A 21,122-nucleotide genomic window follows, 5' to 3' on the forward strand; every position below is an offset into this window, starting at 1 on the left:
TGTGTATAGTGTTCAAGTGCAACTACAGTGTTTTTTTTAAATACAACTTTTGTTTTTTCTTCATTTTAAAATGTTAGTACACTATTTTAACATGCAGTAAATTGTAAATAAATGAAAATAAATAAAATAAATGCACTTAGCTACAGGACATTTTTTGGCCAGACGCTCTGACTGCTCAGATGTTGTAGAATATAAAATTGTAAATATAATCAAAAGAGCCACATAAACGTGTCTTCTGATAAAGATGGTTTGGTTTAATCTCACTTCAGATTAGAGATTGGAGAAAAACAAACGGCATCTGATTAAAAGCATCCGAGTACATGACGATCAGTCACTGAGGCCAGATGATGCCTGATAATAAAGGATCATTTGGCAGAAGACAGAATCCGATGAATTGTCCATAATGAACGAATGTGCCGAGTAAATATGGCTTAAAATCATCACGAGCATTAACACGCTCCAAACATGACACCACAGGGAAAACCAAGGACTGAGAGTGGTTAGGAATAATCAGCACAATAAACCCTTCTTGTTGGATGTACAACATGATGGAGGAGGGATTTGGGGGCTGTTGAACTCAAAATCAAGCTTCAGTGTGATTTGACCCTGTGACATGACGTCTTTTTCTGGATTTTATGGTGAACACAATCCTAGTGTGTTTTAACCCTTTTAACCCATTTGTATTTCTTTGTTGATGCTATGAGGGAAAAAAAACATGATATTTTACAAGCTGGAACCAGTGTAGCTTTATGAGCCTAAAGCTGCACTGCAAATACAGCCCTACTCAAGAAAAATAGGCCAAAATACTCAAAAATCGATTGAAATGTTCTGGTTTTAAGAAAGAAATCTGCCTTTGGGGTCAACAAAAACAAAACTGGGAAACATTTAGGAAAGATGTCCTTAAATAGTTAAAATGTACGTTCCTTTTCTTGATTAAGCCGACTTCTCAGACACAAGGCCTCAGAGGTGGAAAGTAATGAATTACATTTACTCGCGTTACTGTAATTGAGTAGGTTTTATCTGTGTATTTGTAATTTTTAAAATGACTGAATAAAAAAAATGTTGGCAGTGAATGATGAGGACAGGTGAATTGGCACTAATTAAGGAGAAAGTTAAAAAAAGAGTGACCTTTGACCCATTATGTGTTTACATATTTTATTTTGTCAGCACTGTCATTTGTAAAGGTTTGCCTTTAATGATAAACAATTATTGTGAGATTTGTGTCCTTTTTGCATGACACAAAAAAGGAACTTAAATTTTGAACAAGCTACTTCTTTTACTTTAACTCGAGTACTTTTACTTGTACTTAAGTAAAATTGTGTCAAAAGAGTGGTACTTTTACTTGAGTGGAATATTTCAGAATAGAGCGGAAGTGATTAATCGATTACTAAATTAATCGACAACTATTTTGATAATCGATTAATCGGTTTGAATCTTTTTTCATGATTAAAACAAGATTTCCGATTGTTTAAGCGTCTTAAATGTGAATATTTTCTTCATTTCTTTGTTCTGGATAACAAAGAAATCATTAAAAGTCAATCATTTTGGTTTGTGGACAAAACAAGACATTTTAGAACATCATCATTTCCAGGTTTGATGAACACCGATCAACATTTTTGAAGGTTTTCTGATATTTTATGGACCAAACGATTAATCAAGAAAATAATCGATAGATTAATCGATTATGAAAATAATCGCTAGTTGCAGCTCTATTTCAGAACTCTTTCCACCTCTGCAAGGCTTTTTTCTTTTCTTTAAAATGACTTTCTGCAGTGTAAGCACAGGTTACTCGCTGTGGCAAATCCAAGTTCTCATTGTCCTCATTTCTCGTCAAAACACTATAACATTGACCTGAACGTCTGAAGACGACGTTAATGTGTCACTGTGGTGTCTGCAGAAAATGTACAATGAAAAAATGTGAGGTAAGAGCATTTAACCACCATTGTTACGCCCTGACTCAACAACAGCAACACAAAGACCCTGAGCATCTTGAAAATGTGGCTGCCGGTCTGAAGGCAGGTGGAATGATAAAGCGTGTTTGGTGATAGTAGGTGTGCAACAGGGGCGTCACTAGGTTTTAAGGACAGGGGGGGCTTAGCCCCCAGGAGATGCACAGAATGTGAGCGAACGTTTAATTTCACAAACAGCTAACAAAAACTGAGAAATGGCACGTTTTGGACAGATTTAACAGAGATACTTTACTGTGCAAATGTTTTAGGCCACCATTACATTTTTAACACAGTACAACAACAAACACAGGAAGTACTGTATGTTTACACAATGATTTGAATTAATAACTGATCAACAAAGAGGGTAATGCCATGACTTTCACTCACAACACAATAATTGTTTACTCCCAAATATTTTGAAGTCACACAGAATATATTTTGGGCACATATGTGACAAAAATGGTTGTAATTTTAAGCCCTGAAAAAATATAACTTAATTACATAAATTACAGTTGTATTAAGGTACTCTTGAAAATATTTGGGCCAGGCTAATTTGGCTTATACATCACTCTCTTGGCTAGCTCCACTTTCCAATCATTACTCTCCTAAATAAAAGCTCAAGTTAAATAAGTCTTGTATGGTGCACTTGGACTGAAATGTTTCATATTTCATATTCATATTGAGTTCCATAAAATTCCAGGACTGTCTGCATCACAAATGACTCTATCCTGTGAAATCCTTTAGACTCACCTTTCCAGTAGAGGTTTCTCCCCTCTCACTCTCTCTGCTCCTCTGCCCTGACTCCTACAGGTCAATAGGGGTGGTGGAGTGATTATTATTATTACCGTATTATCATGCACGGTGTGCATCTGATGCTGGAGCTGATGCTCCAGAAGGAAGTCACCCCAAAGATAATATGAAGAGTGCACACCTAACTCTATAAACAACCAGGACCTTCACATTGCATTTCGGACTAACTAGCTAGCTACTGTAAGTAGCAGAGTTCTTTTGGAGCTGAAATGTAACTTTTGACCGCAAACAATAAAGGTAAGACGTGCACAGAGATATACAGCACGCATCTCATGCTGCCTCCTGTACAGGGGGCTCTCGGCTACAGAGTGTGTAAGCCAGGTTTTTATTTGTCAAACAGGGAGCATTTGGCAATTACGTGGGACTTTCTGCTGTTAGCTGGGGGGCTGCAGCTAACTTATTGTTACTATCAGCAGTGATACTTACTCTATTGAAAAAATTTCGTATGTCCATTCTTGTTCACGTTCTTCTCCTAATGCTGCTCTAGTCGGTTCTGTGTGCTCCGCTCCCGGTACACACACTGCAGGTACCCAGGTACCGAGTGCAAGCTAAGTTGCAGGGAAAACGTGGACTGGATTTCAGTGATTTGGGCGTGCTCTATATGAACAAGTGGAATGGACTCGATAACGACGCACTGACTGTGACTCTCTACCGCTTCCATAAGGGAAACTAAGATTTATGATCACATTTAAGTTAATAATAACTGGTTATATGATTATTTATCTAAACTCAAATTCTCGCCACATTATATTGAATTTGTCAGCACTTTTTTGTAAAAAAAAAAAAAAAAAAATCTTTTTTTTTATAAATGAACATAAAATTATTTAGGGGGGCTTAAGAATATTTTAGGGGGGCTTTAGCCCCCCTAAAATAGGCCTAATGACGCCACTGGTGTGCAATCTGACTCACTCATTGTGTTTGCCACACACACACACACACACACACACCACTCGAAGCCGCCTGTGCATCTCACTGTGCCCCGTGGAGTGTTTCTGTGTGTGAAAGTGAAGCAGTGCCAGGTGGAACTCAGTGTACCAGACTGGCAACGTGCCACAGAGGGAAAAATGTGCACCAACACTGACTCCGGCGCTGCCTCACTCCCCTCGTCTTTTTATCCTCTGCTTTACTCACACAACTCATTTCTGGTTTGGAGCCAGTGGAAATGGACCATGAAGGAAGTGGACAAACACTCCTTCCATGTTTTTTCTGGCCGGTGTGCAGTGAAAGCAGAGCGGCACAAATCTCACAGAAAAAAAGAAAGTGAAATCAGATAGACCATCTATCTGATGAGAAAATTCTTTCTCTATTCCTCTACTTCCTGCTCTGTCCTCGTCTCAAAGCCTCAGTCAGTCCTATCATTTTAGCATGTAGTGGTGTGTTTTAGTGTAGTTTTAACGTGTTTGATCATGTATATGTTATTATACTGTTCATGTAAAAGCCTAACTAGGGACAGTAGTTGCAAACTACAAACAGCTATAAACTCTTATTTATTAAATCAATTTTTTTGGTTTATATGTAAATGTGTTACCAGGGACAGAGATTGCAACGCATGTGTGATGTGCTGATTTTAACCTTGTGTTGTTCTGCATTGAACTAATAACAACAAGTGTCTGTCACCACACAATTATTAACAAGCCTACAATGGTAAATACTCATCAATCAGTTTGTCAATAAAATGTCACAAAATTGTAACAAAAAACGTTTCAAAAACCTAAAAAATGAAAATCTCAAAGCAAAGACATTCATTTTACTGTCAAAGACGGACAAAAAAACAGTCAATCTTCACATGTAAGAGGCTGAAATGAGCTTACATCGTTGACTCATTTACTAGTCAATTACTTATAATACATTTTTGCAGCCTTTGTAAACATGCAAAGAAACATGAGTCTAAATTTACTCAGCAGATTTTCTAATAAAGCAAAACAAAGTGCAAAAGCACATATTTCTTTTTAAAAATGTATGTGAAGGTCTGTTTGCAATTAAAATGGCATCAAAACATATTCCGGCATTTTTTTTTTTTTACTTTACAAAAGAGGCATCAGTCAAATGAACAAACGAGATGAATTTCTCTCGGGCAGATCTGCACCACGTTACATCTGATTTAGAATCCTGTTTAAACCTTGAGCGAGAGAAGGCGCCGGTTTCCATGGCAGCGTACATTTGTGCAGTGTGGAACAGGTCACCTCTTCACGCGGTGCTGGATAATAATTTGAATAAGTGACATTTTGTTAAGAGCATAAAATATCTGCTTCGACACTGTAACACAATGCGAGCCGTGTTAAAGAGCTGATCTGTGATTTCTGGAGCTTTCCGCGTGAGTGCGCCCTCGGGTCACGGCGTCGTCTGCGATGAAGCCTTGATACTTCCACTGTTTTCATGCTGAATATTAAAGACACAGGAATCAAGCCTCCTGTTCATCTTGCACGTCCTAATCTTATAATCCTTTGGTGGGTGAGCACAGCGGTACCTGATTACAAGAGTGCACTCATTACACTTTATGGTATCATACATATATATATATATATATATATATATATATATATGGTGTTATGTATCATGTACTTATGGTCTGGAGCGAGGACATGCAAAGCCAGGTCTGTGAATTACTATTTATTATTAGTTTTACATTGATTAAAGGGCGGTTTCACCCATTTTTTTTCCCACTTGGTGAAATGAAGAATAAACTTAAAATCATTACGATGCTGCTGTTTGTTTAATTCAATCCAATTTTTTATTTTTTTTTATTTTATTTTTTCCCATCTTTTATGGGAAAAAATTTCTGCTTTAGAGGATGATTAGAAACGCAGATAAAAATGTGCATTTATGTTTATACTTTATGTGTATTTCAAGGATTTAAGTGCTCTATATTTGGCTGTATTTACTTTACATTTATGTTTCTATGCATAACTGACAATATGTCCTGAAATGTACTTTTATATAATTAATTAATGTACAAACTAGCTACTAAAGTAATAACTGAATGTAAATAATTATATGTAAATGAGAAAAATAAACTAGACTAGTTTGTTTTGCGAATGAAAAAAAAAAAATATATATATCTACATATAAAGCAGTAAATTGTATCATTTTGGTGTAAACTGAGCAGCAAACACACAAACAAAATGAAGGAAATGCAGATTTTATTCAATTATAACTAATAAACTCTATTGAAAATATCAAATTCCTACACTATATAGTGAATGCTTTAACACTATACTATACTGTGGTGTAGTGTAGTGAGTATAATTGTCTAACACCACCATAGCCACACACTGATCAATGTGGGAGACTGTGGAAATGTTAGGAGCATGTCGTACCCTTGAACCCTGTTATTCTAATTTCTAAAGAACCTCACGTGGGCCAGTCAGGGGCCGTATCATGACATTCAACATCCGATTTTCTTCTATGCAGTGCTATGGTTACACTGCAACAATTTTGCCAAACCAATGGCTCAGGAATTACCATAAAAAACACACACATTCATATTAGATATCTTATCTTATCTTATCTTAGTTTTTGAAATCCATACCAGTTCTTTAGTCTGTGGATTAAAGAACGTAAAAACATCTCTGCAAGGTTTAATTAAATGAATGCAAATACACTGACACTGTCATGATCTAGTGTTCTACTCACAAAACTGCAAAGGAAATCATCATTTCACCCTTTTTCTATTTCCACTCATTTCATTTGCCGTCACCTGTTAATGGGTGGTAGCTGCCCTTTCACATTTAAATGAAGACACTTGTCTTAGGCATCTTGAAACATATTAGCAGTTTGACCCGCGATGCTCTCCAGCAACATTACTCATTTTGATCAGCGCTCACACCTGATTCAAGCCAAGAGCCGGTCTGTCGAGGAAAAGCTTTCGTGAAGTAGCAGAGAGAGGAATTCTGCGGTGGAGATTATGAAACGAGCATCTATTTTATCACATTTCAGCTTCGTGTAGATCAACTTTTCTGGTGTCCATGAGGTTGCCGCGACGATGTGGTCCCCATTCGATCAATCCTTTGTAGGTTAATGTTTTTCTTTTGTATGTTCATTTGCAGCTTTTGGCGCTCACATGATGAGTGATTGTCATTATCATTATCAGTGGTTGCAAATGGCTGCTGAATAAAATGTAGGAGAGACACTGGAGTGACCAATCACAGGGCGAGACAGCTACATCTACTCTGGGTTCAGAAACCTTAAAAAAGCTAGACAATAAAGACAATACAATGATATCGGAAGAGATGGAGTGCATCTGTCCGTGGTTATGTCATGAGAGAAAATGAAACTCAACATTCAAATAGACTTCCAATCCTGCAGCTTGGAAGAAAACCCTGAATATAATACATATGACTTGTAAGACCCTCACCTGGCGTCCATTTCCCTTTGAGGCCTGGAGGCTGCAGTGTCCCAGGCTGCCGTTGGGTGTGGTGCCACAGCTGCTGATGATCTGCAGTTGCTTCTCGGCGCGGTCGGCGCGGTCCAGCAGCTCCTCGATGAACTGCTGCAGACGCACTTTGGCGTTGGCTTCCCGTGCCGCTGTCTCCTGAAGGAACTGGTCAATCTGAGCGACCTCCCTGCGGACACGGCGGGGAGAGAAAAAGCAGCGTCACTGACACACAGTTTACTCCTCCATGGTTGATTTGTTGTGTCGCCACAAGGCAAACTTTGTGAATGTGAAACTCGCGTGGATTTAGCATTTGAAGAAACATGCAAGACATTCTTTTTGCAAATCCTCTCCTACATACACACCAGCTGCTGTCCTGCCCTTTACACACTGAGGTTGGTGACAGAGATAAATACACACACACACACACCAAACACAGAGTCAGGCAGAGAAACACAGCAGAGATATGAAGATATGCTGAGGGAGCAGCTGGACATTCACTCTGCAGACAATACGGGGCCAAGGGACAGTGTGTTACTCAGAAACAGAAGCTAACAAACCACAGTTAAATAATCAAGGGAAACGATTCCGCGTTCAGATTTTATTATAAAGATTAGTGTGTGGCAGAAACTGATTATATACTATAATGTTTCTATATGTATTTATTTGGGTTTTTGTAGCCTTAGAATAAGTCTTTAATCGGTACTGTAGCAGAAGCTCAACATGCCAAAGCAAAAGAGAGATACATAAGAGTTAGTGCTACAATCTGCAGTCTCACCACTTGGTGTCACCAGTTCTTACTGGACCTTCAAGCTTGGATCATGAATGATGTAAATCCTAAACCAAAACACGCACAACTATAATAAAGTCAAAGGAAAATGCTATTGTATAACACACACACACACACACACACACACTCTAACATGCTGAACTGAACGTCAGTGTGTGTGTGTGTGTGTGTGCAGCCATTTGCTTGTTCACACAGTCTCCAATTATGAAGCAACACTGTCATTCATTTCGAGAGTGAAATCTAATGTAGACTGTGTTGTAGCTCTGCTCCTGGTGTCTAATCCAGTCCTGAGGGAAATGTCTGCTAAATGTTGCACTATGTTCACCTGCTGCTAATCGCCAAATGTGTCCATCATCATTTCATTTCCCAGTGGGTTGTGTTCAGTGGATTTGAACTGGGTAAACAGCTGTGGACGGAGACAGTGTAAGAAGTACCGGTTCATCTTCACGAGTGATTTCCTGTCACAGTTACCCTGTTGTGATCAGTGTGATGTGGTGTGCACGTTTGAAATATAAACAAATGTCAGTTACATTCAAAGCATCATCAACACAGATCACACACTGATGACGAGGACAATCATCTCCACGCGGCTCTTTCTGTATTTCTCAATATAGCATCACTTTGTGTTTGTGTTGACATAAATGCCGCAGGGAACAGCCACAGCTAGAAAAGCAAACCTTAGGTCAGGGATCAGAAGAGCCATTTTTGACCCGATTTTAAAGTGATTTTATTTGTTTTTAAATCCCTGAATGGCCTAGCCCCGCCCTACCTCTCTGAGCTTCTACACCCATATTCATCCGCTCGCTCTCTCAGGTCAGCTGATCAGCTGCTCCTGAGTTTGCCTAAAAACAAGCTCAGAGGGGATCGTGCCTTCGCTGTCTTGTGCAGATCATTCCAAAGTTTTGGAATGATCTGCCTCGTCCTTGCCTGTTTTTAAATCCCTCTTTAAAACCCACATTTTCTCTTTGGCCTTTGACACTTCATAAGACGTTGATTTTTATTTATTTTTATTTTTATTGATTTTACTGTTTTTTATTGTATGGCTGCTATTTCTTATTGTGTTTTTCATGATTTTGAATTTATTTTAAGCTGTTTTTTGCTGCAAAGGCAAGAGTGCTAACCACTACACCACCCGTGTGACCCAACGTAATTATTGTGAGTGCTTTTTAAACTGTATTTCATCCCATCCTTAGTTTTCATAATCAATCATGTGGTTCATCATAAACATACTGGTTATGGTGGGGAAGTGTTGCAACTGATAAATGTTTATTATGGATGACACTGTCATCCATAACAGTGACATCTTCAGTTCCCTTGAACCCCAAAATGACCCATTGTATCTTTATAAATAAATATATTTAATGACCAAATCCAGATAAAAGCCCTTTCATATCTGAATATCTTGAGATACACAAAACAAAACCTTTCCTTTTGTTTTTCTTAATGTTCAAATGACAGCTGCAGATGTCCTCACCTATGTTTGTGTCCTTGTTCAAAGCAGCCAAGAGGGTTTATCTGTGGATCTTGTGGAGTTCCAATCTAAATAGTCTTTCTTTGTTTACTCCTCCAGACATTTTTATGCAACAAGTACTGTACACTATTCACTGCTTGGAGCTGTTACATAATCCAGAATCATTTCAAAACAGTACACATATTCAAAGGAGATATTCTTGAAATGGGGACATGCTGTGATAAAAATAGTTTGGTGTCTGGCATAGTTAACTTTCCTTATCTCCAGGCATAGATCACAAAACTACGACTCAAACATTGGACTGTGGGGGAGAAATGAAAGCAGAAGTGTAATGTTCTCGAGTAAATAATCAGTCGTTAATGAAGTCTCTTCTTCCCTTGTGTGATCTAGTTCTCACTTGGTAATTGCTCATCATACGGTATAATGTGATTTCCATCCACACAGGGGTCAAACTCATGTAAAATGTCATGTATAGTGATCGTCTCCATTAATAAACGAGATGACATCACATGTTTACCAAATGGCTCTTTGCTTCTACAAGGACATTTTTATTAACATCCATCTAAGACAAGAGACAACAGGGACAAACTGAGGGTGGCAGTGTCTGCTTTCAACCACAGAGGACGGATAATGTTATTATTATTATTATCAGACTTCCAGACGGGACACATCTTATCCCGACTCCATTAAAACCCAGTTCAAAGATGTCATTTTCATGAACTCATTTTAGGATGTGAAGTATTCATTCATTCATTCATTCATCATCGTATCCTGCTTCATTATCCACATGAGGGTCATAAGGGGCCACTGCAGCCAATCCCAGCTGGCATAGGGTGAAATGTGGGGTACATGTGCAGTAATGCTGTTAAACATGAAATCATTTACAGTATGTTTACTTTCCTCTAGGTTTTTGATTCAGTTTCTTCTTTACTAATGCAATAAAATGACAAATAAAAATTGTCCTGCCTTAAGGGAAAAAGACTGAGGAATAGCAGAGTTAGACAATGATGAGCATGTCCATCACAGGGACACAGAGACAAACAACCACTCACTGTCACACTCACACTTATGGTCAGTTTAGAGTGTCCAATAAGCTGTCATCTGTTTTGTGTAAATAAAAATGAAAAAGAAAAAATACATTTTCAAACAGTTTTCACTTTAAATTCAAAGTTCCAAATGTGACCCGGGATTGTATAGATTCTAAAAATGTGTTCTACCAATGTAGTGATGACAACACACACACACAGAGTGACTTGTTGTTTTCAGTGTAACTGAATCATTAGAATCAGTTCATTAAAAATATTTTAATGAACTGTCAGTACTTCCTCCATGACCAGAGCAAAAAAAAGTACCTGGTTTTAGTGGAAACACAACTTAACCGTGCGGAGGGGAGGTGAGCCACACGCCACATGACTGGGCTGTTTCAGTTCTTCAAACTACTCATGGACTCAGAGCTAAATTGGGTTATACATGGCGGATGAGCCTTTTATAACCCAATTTATATTACAACTTCATTTAAGGGTAAAATCTAAGGACTTCATTAGTTCACTGTTTGGAATCCTGCGTGAGGAGGATGTGATGTAAATATCTAAATAGATGAAATTTAGTTGACGAAATGACGAATCCCATGAATTTTGCATCAGAGAAAAATGAACTGAATGAATTATTAGTGATTGTGGGAGCCACGGGGAATCCAGTGAGTCATGTAAAACGTTTTCATATAATATATATGTGGACTTTTTTATTTTCAATAAAACGTCTCATTCATTTTGATGTCATATTTAAAGCTGCAGCTTGATGTGATGTATGATTGTTGGCTGGAAGCTTTCGTTTTGCTCATTATTTAAGATAATAAACAGCTTTCACAGAACTATTTTGTCTGATAATATGCAGAGCTAATATGTGTTTTGGTATCGACATTTTGGATTTTTCTTAATTATTTGTTTAACTGTATCTTTTGCTTTTTCTGGATAAAACGACATCCATCCTATTGGAGGGAATGTGTTGAAGCAACACAGGAAAGCCTTTAGTTGTCTTTCACTGCAAAAGGATGAATACGACCACAGGGCTGAATAACATCTCATATGAAGTAACCTCACGCAGTATGTAAATCCTAATGGGAAAGGAGGCGAATCAGAGACGGATGGTGGAAAGAAGGCAGGAGGAAGGAAACGGAGGAAAAGAAATCTCCTCCAGATCCCGTGAGACATGCAAAGATGAAGGGGTGAGACCAGAAATAAAGAGTGAAGCTGAAAAAACCTGTGGAGGAGGAGGGAATGACCACAAAGACCGTGAGAACGAGCTGCAGAGGCTGAAACAACAAACAGCGAAGAGAAACCTGCAGCAAGAAAACATGGAGAGGTTTGACACGGACGAGGAGAGACATGAAATGTGGCTGCTTCCTGTTGTCGGCCCTCATTTTGACACACACACACACACACACACATTCACACACACTTCAATTTCACTCACTTCAACACTTTAGAAATATAGAGGTGACAGACACGTCACTGTGTTTACCCACTGCTGAGGAGCTGGAGGGACAAACCGCCATCTTTCATAGTTGTTAGTCTGAAGCATGATTCAGGACAAATGAATTGGCGCAGGTTCCATGCTGGATCCACGCTGTCCTCAGTAAACCAGGTGGTGTTTATGTGTCAGGATGTTTGTGACACTCAGATGCTCAGATACAGATTTGCTTTGGTGTGAAATTGTTCCACATACAGAACCTACCAATACAGTCATTTATGAATGTACAAAATGTTTTATTGTGTTTTATATTTATGAATGTCTAAAATGCTTACATACACAAAAATCTGTACATAGTGAAGCATGAGATAGTTCATATTTTGAGATATCGCCTTCTCTTTTCCCTAAATGACCTGCTCTGGAACATTAGATGCGCCCAGACTGTTTTAAAACATTTAAAACAGCATTTTAAAACTTCTTTAAAACCATGACGTTTAACTCCCAGCTTGAGCTGGACTCTGACTGTTTTTGTTTGTTTGTTTGCTTTTATGTGTTTTTACTATGCTCTGTATCATTTTTTTTTTAATATAATATGTTTTTATGTTTTCTATTTCTACTGATTTTATTTTATATTCTATATTTTATTGACGTCTTTCTGTACAGCACTTTGGTTAACTTGGAGGAATGGCGTGTCATATTTGACAAAAATGGCCAGGATTTCCATATAAGCACTTAAAAATGTACAAAGATATGTATAAACACTGCTTTTTTTGACAGAACGTCCACTCAAGCATTTCCTTTTTACAAATAAATGTAATATAATATAAGTAAATGTAATAAAAATGCATCATCATGTGGGCTCTCTTCTCTTTCTATAGGTAATTGCAGCCCATGCTGCTTTGAGTGTGTAAATCTTTTTTTCCTATGTGATGAGAGTAAAGTGGGCTGGGCTCAACATACTCAACCATAGCACTTAACAAGCGCTGAACACTAATGTATCACACTTATAAACATAGACACAAGGTGAAATGAAGCCTTTTTGTAATAACAGTATAGTCACTACACCACAAAGAAATATGATTTCATCTCTTCTTATTCAGCTACATTATTGTACACAAAAGCTAGAGTTTGAGCCTCAACAAAACCTCACATTAGCATCGATTTTAGTCATACAGCTTAGTGTTTCTGGGCTAAAGGCTACATTTACTACTGGGAGCTTCTATTTAGTAAACATATGAAAATGGGCTTTACTTAATTTAATTCTGTGCTCCACGGCATGTCTCACAACAACCGTAACAGAGAGAGCTGTGTTCATCCAGCAGCAGGAGAAATGATCCGTACAGTATGATGTTTGAATGTTTATCCTCCCGTCACATTTGTCATCATTTCTGACCATTAATCCAAAGATTATTCCTGATTAATATTCTGAAATGCCAGGATAAGAAAAACAAGGGTGTGATGTATGAATACAGGCTTTCCCAGTCGAACAAAAGCACAGCTGCTCATGTGCCTCTCAAGTGCGTCTCTCTGTTTTGACACCTGGATCCAGCAGTGTGTTTTTTTAAAGACAGACTCAGCACATTGTGTTGTCATGCCATAATGTCACACACCTGGACACACACACGAGTAACACACCACAAGAAAGGCAGCATGACGACATGAGTGGAGACGTGAGGCGACCGGGGATGAAAGGGTGAGAGGGAAGGGATGATGAAAGCGACACAGAGGAATGTGCTGTTTTCAGAGCTCGCGGGAATAAAGTGCATGACTGGTTTTCACCATCACACCACACTAATCCTGGCTCATATCAATCAGGAGGAAGTCAATATTTTATGATGGCTAAAAATGTTTGACTGTATGTGAGTGTGAGACAGCGAGGTGACAAAATGACATGAAAGACAGATTGACTCATTATGCCCGAAAATGTCAGGTTAGGCTGCGGAATCTGTCCTTAAATCCTTCTTCTGCAATAATGCAAGCGATGATTTTGCAATTTTCAGATGCGTAGAGTAGAGCGGCTGCTCGCTGTTATTTTTAGCATCACTTAGCCTATCCGTGAGCTACTTAGTCTCTAATGTCAGAAAAACATGAACAATCTCCCAAAGTGTATCCTCCACTTTGTTTATTTTATGTTCTATCAATATTTCAAACTGCTGAGATGTTGCGTTTATGAAGAGAAAAACACCCCAGACGCAAATAGTTTGGGATTTTACACAAAGCTCCATCAGTGCTCATACCTGTTGCAGATTTATTTTCTCATCATCGAATAAAAGTGATGATGATGATGATGAATGCATGTGTGTATTTAACCTTCAGAACACAGAGCATTTCAGCTGCTTCTTTCATGACTACGTTTAAACGTACAGTATATACACAGGGTATAACAATGTGCAATATAGAGTGTCATTTATCCTTTTTTTTCAGCACAACCTGGACAATCTGATGGGAAAAAAATTCATTTTTACCAACTACATAAACACACCTGAGCAAAAAGTACTCATAATGTTCAAGATCGGACCGAATTTGTGAAATCTGAAGCCCACTGCTCCTAATTCTAGGATGGGTCAAAATGCAGAGAATAATTTCCCTAAGGGGATTAATAAAGTATCTAAAATTAAAATTAAATAAAAAAAAAATTAACCAGCCCACAATCCATCATTATCCTGCTACACCTGTGTACGAACATACAGAGGATCATCATTATGCCATAATCTGACAGAGGCCGCCTGTCATGCTGGACATCACAATCACAATCCCTTTATTGTCATTGTACAACAAGACTGAGGTAGAGCTTTCAGCAACTGTGCTATTTAAATAACATTTAAATGTTTAAAAGATAAACAACAAGTATTAACAGTTAAATAAAGACATTATAAATGATAAATTATAAAATTATTGTAAAAATAAGGCATATTTGAATGTATTACTCAGGTTTAGCTTCTGAATGTATCCGACTATTTACTAGAGATGGGAACATACCACTTTTTTGTGTCCGATACCGATATCACAAACTGGAGTATCTACCGATACTGATATTAGTCAGATACAGTCATTTTAGACTATTTATCCCAAGAAGTAGAAATAAATAGCCGAAATAATATGACTTGGCTAAAATGCTTTGACTGATTTTTTTTTATCTACTTTTTAACAGTCTGTGCATAGTGAAGCATGCGATACATAGGATTTTTGGATTTATTGGATTTTACATTTTTATCCGTCTGATATCAGATCCAGTGATTATCGGACTGATACTGACCGATACCAATTCCCATCCCTACTATTTACTGTGTTTGAGCACAATCCTCTATAAACTTGCTTCATTCAAACGAACATTAGAGCCATAACATCATCTAACTGCAGCAAAGGATTGCTGCTTTTATAGTGCCAGAGTGTTTCATCAGTGTACTTTTATTTGAGAAACACTGTGCGTGAACTTTTACAAATGTCCTCCAACCAAAAACCCTTGGTTCCGTCCATCTTCACGGCAGTTCACATTCTCACTCTGATTTCTTGGAAAGTCATCAGAAGTCTTGCCATTCTAACTCTGTGCGCTCCCGTCTGTCAGACACTGATGTTAATGAGGCCGTTTTTTTCTCTCTCTCTCAGCCCTGACAGCTTCACTTTGCATTCAAGATTGCTGCTCAGTGAAGAGTGAGCTTGTTTTCGGGGGCGAAAATAGCAGCCTTTCGGTTTTCTTATGCTACACGGGGTATACTAACGCTTTAGACTTTATCATAGTTATTTGTAGGAATAAATCAAACAGTTTTGTGTCGGTTTGTCTGTGTGTGTATGAGAGAGAGAGAAAGAGAGAGAATCTTCCCAATCTGCAATCTTACGACACGGAGAGTGACTGTGTGCACGATTAGAAATGCAGTCGTCCAATATTCTGAATCAGTATCTGCCCTGATAGCAATCTTTTTGAGTTAAACACGACATGACCCATCCATGATCAACACTCCAGTCAGACCATACAAAACAACTCAGTTACTACAGTAGTACACCTCAAGGACAAGATACAACCAGAGGATAAACGCAACATCATCTACGAAATCCCTTGCCACGCAGAAAAGAACGCCAGAAAAGATACGAAACCAGGAAAATCAGCCATTTCAGACCACTGCAAACGACAGAATCACGACGGATCATGGAGGCAGCGGAGATGAACCGGGATGAGGATGAGCATACATGCTGTCTCACACCTGGAGCGCCGTCCCGGGGGAGCGACAGGACAGATGGAGGCGCGATCGACCCGTCAAATCTGACAGGAAGATCACGCTTCCAGCTGATAAGACACGTCATCACCTGACATCAGGTGACAGTTCTGAGGACGGTGGAAGATACACGGCGAAACTGGTTAACAAAGGTCAAGAAAACTTCCTTTGGTCTAAAAAACAAACCCAAAAACCTAAATGACCCATCCACACAAATTTAATAGATACATGATCTATTAATCAGATGAGTCTTTGTCTCAAAAAGACATTTCTTTTAAACAGCAGCAAATCGTCAAACTGAGAATTCGGGGAAAAAAACAATTACAATCGTATATTTTTTAGTTCATTTGACCCCGTGACCATTTTAGCTTTAACTGTAAGTCTAATTATACTGTATCAGTGCCATGGACATTTCCTAAACGTTTCCCCCGAGAAGAGAAATAATGAAGTATTCCACGGACACTGGTGTTTGCGTCCTCCTGGAGGAGCACTCAGTGGCCATAACCAGCGTCTCAGTTGGCTACGTATGAACTGAACCGCCACAGACAAGATCGGCGTTAATAGCAAATAGCTCTTCAGAGTGATCCACTGTAACAATCAGAAGAAATTAGCCCGTGAGCAATTGGGAGTCATTTTGTAACAACCAAATAAATCATGTCATCAGACAATCATTTTCTCCTCAGGCTCCAGTTTCTGCTGATTACGGCTGCTCTTGTTTTATTCCAGCTGCTGTTAAAGCACTTAACAGCACATGCTTCAGAGACCAGTGGAGTGTGATATTTATCATTACGCTGTGTCAGTGACTCTTACAGTGGAAGCATGTGTGTGTGTGTGTGTGTGTTTATTATGTAGTGCATTAAACGGCACTTTGAGATTATAATGCAGACTGGATTAAATCAAACAAATGCTCCCTGCATTTCAGAGCGGGGCTGAACGGGTTATTGTTTTCAATAACCCGTTCAAAAATAACGCAATTTGCAAAAGTTGCAGGTTATTTATTCCAGTTTTTATTGTTCTAAACTCAGAGGTGGAAAGTAATGAATTACATTTACTCGTGTTACTGTAATTGAGTAGGATATTTGTGTACTTGTAATTTACTTGTAATTACTTGTAAGTCATTTTGTGTTTTTTTGGAAGTACTGTACTAAACCACGTTTTAAATCACATCCGTTACTAAGTAAAAAAAATGTTGGCCTGAAAGTATATAAATAAATAAATAACAAAAAATAAAAAAAAATCATGCACCTCAAAATTTGGCAGTGAATGATGAGGACAGGTGAATGAATGATGAAGACAGGTGGACAATGAGGCCGGGTGAACGATGAGGACAGGTGAAGGAATGATAAGAACAAGTGAATGAATGATGAGGACAGGTGAATGAACGATGAGGACAGGTGAATGAATGATGAGGACAAGTGAATGAATGATAAGGACAAGTGAATGAATGATGAGGACAGGTGAATGATGAGGACAGGAAAATGAATGATGAGGACAGGTGGACAATGAGGCCGGGTGAACGATGAGGACAGGTGAATGAATGATAAGAACAAGTGAATGAACGATGAGGACAGGTGAATGAATGATAAGAACAAGTGAATGAATGATGAGGACAGGTGAATGAACAATGAGGACAGGTGAATGATGAGGACAGGAAAATTAATGATGAGGACAGGTGAATGAATGATGAAGACATGTGAACAATGAGGACAGGTGAATTATTGAATGAATGATGAGGACAGGTGAACGATGGACAGGTGAATTGATGTTAATTGAGGTTAAGAAAGTAAGTATTTGTGACCTTTGACCCATTTTGACTGATACAGAATGTGTTTACATGTTTTATTTTGTCAGCACTTTAATTTGTAAAAGTTTTGCCTTTAATTAAAAACAATTCATGTGAGACTTGTGTCCCCTTGTCTTGTTTGCATGACACAAGAAAGAACCCCAACCTTGAGTACATTTTAAACAAGGTACTTTTTTTTACTTTAACTTGAGTTCATTTTTAGACCAGTACTTTTACTTTACTAAAAATGTTATCAAAATAGTGGAACTTTTACATGAGTAGAATATTTCAGCACTCTTTCCACCTCTAGAAATTGTAATCTTTTAAGTGGTGCTGTCAGTGTTAACACGTTAATCGTGATTAATTAAGTAGTCCATGACAGTGAACATTGACCTGAAGGTTGTCCTAAAACAATTATATCACAGACAAAATCTCAATATAAGACCAAAAAATGTGATAGTAAACCAGATATTCCAGGTCTATTTTCAAAATCATTCCCACAGAATAAATGATCAGGTCTGCGTCACATTCTTATGCAGGACACTGCAGGCAGCGAAAGCCATTTGGAATGAGCTTCCCCTTCAAGCTTTTAACATTGACAGGACTGATGATGTACAACATGATGCATAATATCTCTATGAAAGGGCACAGAGTTTTTAAAACTCTCCAAAGTCAGTGGAGAGAAAAAACCAAAAACACACAGAGTGTATAAGGTTGTTAGGCTGACATGTTTAAGCCAATAAGCTGCTCTGTGCCTTGTTAACGACTGTTTAGTCATCAACGCTGCTGAACATTCAGAGTGTGATACTCTTTTTCCGTCTCGACTCTGAATGAGCCGACTGTTTGACTGCCAGCTTCTCCTCTGAGAAACAGGGACGGGGGGGAGGTGGGGGGGGAGAAAGTCAGGGGCGAGACTGCTCTGCTGGTAAAGCTGCAGAGAATTGGAGTCAGAGGCAAACGGTTTCAACATGATCGTCATCAATGCCGACAGGTCGCCGTGAACAAGCAGAAACTGTGCAGCATGACTATTACTTTGAATCTATCCAGCGAAAATCTGATGTGTGGTATTCTCTAATGCAGTAGTCCCTCAACCTTTTTGCGTAGTGGGCCAAATATGAAACTTGTTGTGGACTGTGGGCCAAAATAAAACACCCACTGTAACAAGTACTGGGATCCCAGGTTCCTTTAACCTAGCGACCAGTAACTTACCATTAAAACATTATTTTCATCAGAACCTGAAGTACACATGTTAAAATGCACTGCTAATTTTCCGGCCTACCATGAAATGACCATTTGCAATATCAGTGATCGCTATGAAAACACTCTACTGTCCCATCTAATTTACATACATGTCAGACTAAGTGACGTAATGTGCTTTTATTTTGGAAATCTAAAATTACGGTACATTATAGGAAATCGGATTGGCACCCAAGTGTTAGGATTTAACTGAATCATTTAGTTAAATATCAAAAAATGACATTAGAGGTGGTGAAGAGTGAACTCCTTAAAAAATAAATACAGGTCAGAGGCGTACACCGTTCTGCCAAAACCGGTTATCTGTTTTAATACTGTGGCTGGGGCTGTGTAAGGAAACACTTTTTAGTTTTGTATAAATACATATATTAGGATTAAATGTACATGTACTCCATGTCTGTGATGAGATTAAAGAGTCTTGGAACAATCCTTTCTGTCTCTGACCTCCTGTTGACATTCAGACCTGATAAGGAGGCCGAGGAGAAGTGATAAAAACCGAGAGGAGAGCCGAAAGATGACGCTTACCTTTCTCTCTGATAGAAACACACAGGACTTAAATATGAGCCTCGACAAAGAAAACACAGCAGGGTGGAAGATGCTATGAAATCTACTACGACGTTTGGTGGTTTTTGTTGTTGTTCTTCGACCGTCATCTGAAAACAGACTCTGTCAAGCAATACTATCACACCTGACTCTTTACTGTGTGTACGAAGCATTTACCCTTCAAACTACTAAATCAAGCGGGTATTTTGAGCAGTAGAATACTGCACTGTTTTTGTATTTTGCAGTCAAACTCCAACCTGATTGCAGCCGACTCCCTTTGCTGCTGCCTCCATCTGTCTAGACATAAAACAAATCACTTATCATAACACTGCATGCCACGAGATGAAAACCCCAGCTACACTGAGAAACACAGACGGTGTCATGTGGAGCTGACGGGCTTAATTATGTTGTAAATATAACGGTAGATAATAAACGGACTGAATGGGAAAACATTTTATACATTAAACGCCATTGAGACACTGTATGTAAAAAATGTGGGTCATGCTGTGGAAGACCTCCAAGCCACGCTCAACAGACTCACAGTCTCCATTAACTTACATCACCACGGTGAGATTTACATCCTCGTGCTCCTTCCAGTTACAGTTGTACTTTTCACTATTTCACGGAGCAGCATGGCAGCTTTACGGTGAGACTGGTCTCAGAGAGTGTCGTGCATCACAGGTGTGTGTGTGTGTGTGTGTGTGTGTGTGTGTGTGTGTGTGTGTGTGTGTAACGAGGCAACTGATGGCCAGCTGCACGAGCAGCTCGCCGTCCCCAGAGGGAGACAGATGCAGACCACATCTGGCTGCTGGATATCATAAGAATGATGCTATTAACGGGGCGGTGGAGGTGAAGGAGAGTGTTTTAAATGTGTTTAATAAAAGCATCACAGTTAGGACCTGTGGTCCTGCACAGCTAATTTTACTATATACACAAACTATCAAATAAATGAATTAACCCTAACCCTGAAATAAAACAACCAAACATTGTGTCCTTTTGATAATGTTTGATTATCTGAATAACCATTGCAGATATCTAACGTCACTTTGTCTACAGTTGATGTAATTCAGTTTTTACTAGTTTAAATGACGTCACCTTGCCATTCATGCGTATGGGGATTGTCATGATCTGCAATTGTAGATATCTATAATTCCAGTTTTAGATATCTTCAATTGAGGATAATTAAAGAGACCTTGAACTATCCTTTCTACCAATTAAATGTTAAAACCACTTGCCAGAGGTTCCTGTTTGGTCATTATTGCAGAGATGCAGCAGTAGCAGACACCAGTAAGGACACAGGTAGTTTTGATGTTGTGTCATTAAGTGTCACAAGCACCAATAGACACCATGTGACACTATTCTCCTCATTGTTTTGATACGGAATTGTGAAGTTCTGTAAATCAAGAAGCATTTTTCCACTAACATCTTCTCCTGATGGCCAAAGAAGCAAATCTTAAACACAAATGGTGT

At 38.7% G+C, this 21,122-nt stretch overlaps 1 protein-coding gene across 3 annotated transcripts in view; it reads right to left on the reverse strand.

The window, feature by feature from the left end:
- The window catches only part of fbxo41 (F-box protein 41), a 57,145-nt gene that overhangs the window by 19,072 nt on the left and 16,951 nt on the right, over nt 1-21,122 (reverse strand). For all 3 annotated transcript variants that reach the window (XM_058640932.1, XM_058640930.1, XM_058640931.1), the window contains one exon: nt 7,114-7,321. In XM_058640932.1, coding sequence (XP_058496915.1) covers nt 7,114-7,321 — 208 coding nt within the window. The remainder of the gene's footprint in view (nt 1-7,113; nt 7,322-21,122) is intronic.

The sequence above is a fragment of the Solea solea genome, chromosome 10 (genome assembly GCF_958295425.1).
Source record: "Solea solea chromosome 10, fSolSol10.1, whole genome shotgun sequence".
Classification (NCBI taxonomy): Eukaryota; Metazoa; Chordata; class Actinopteri; order Pleuronectiformes; family Soleidae; genus Solea; species Solea solea.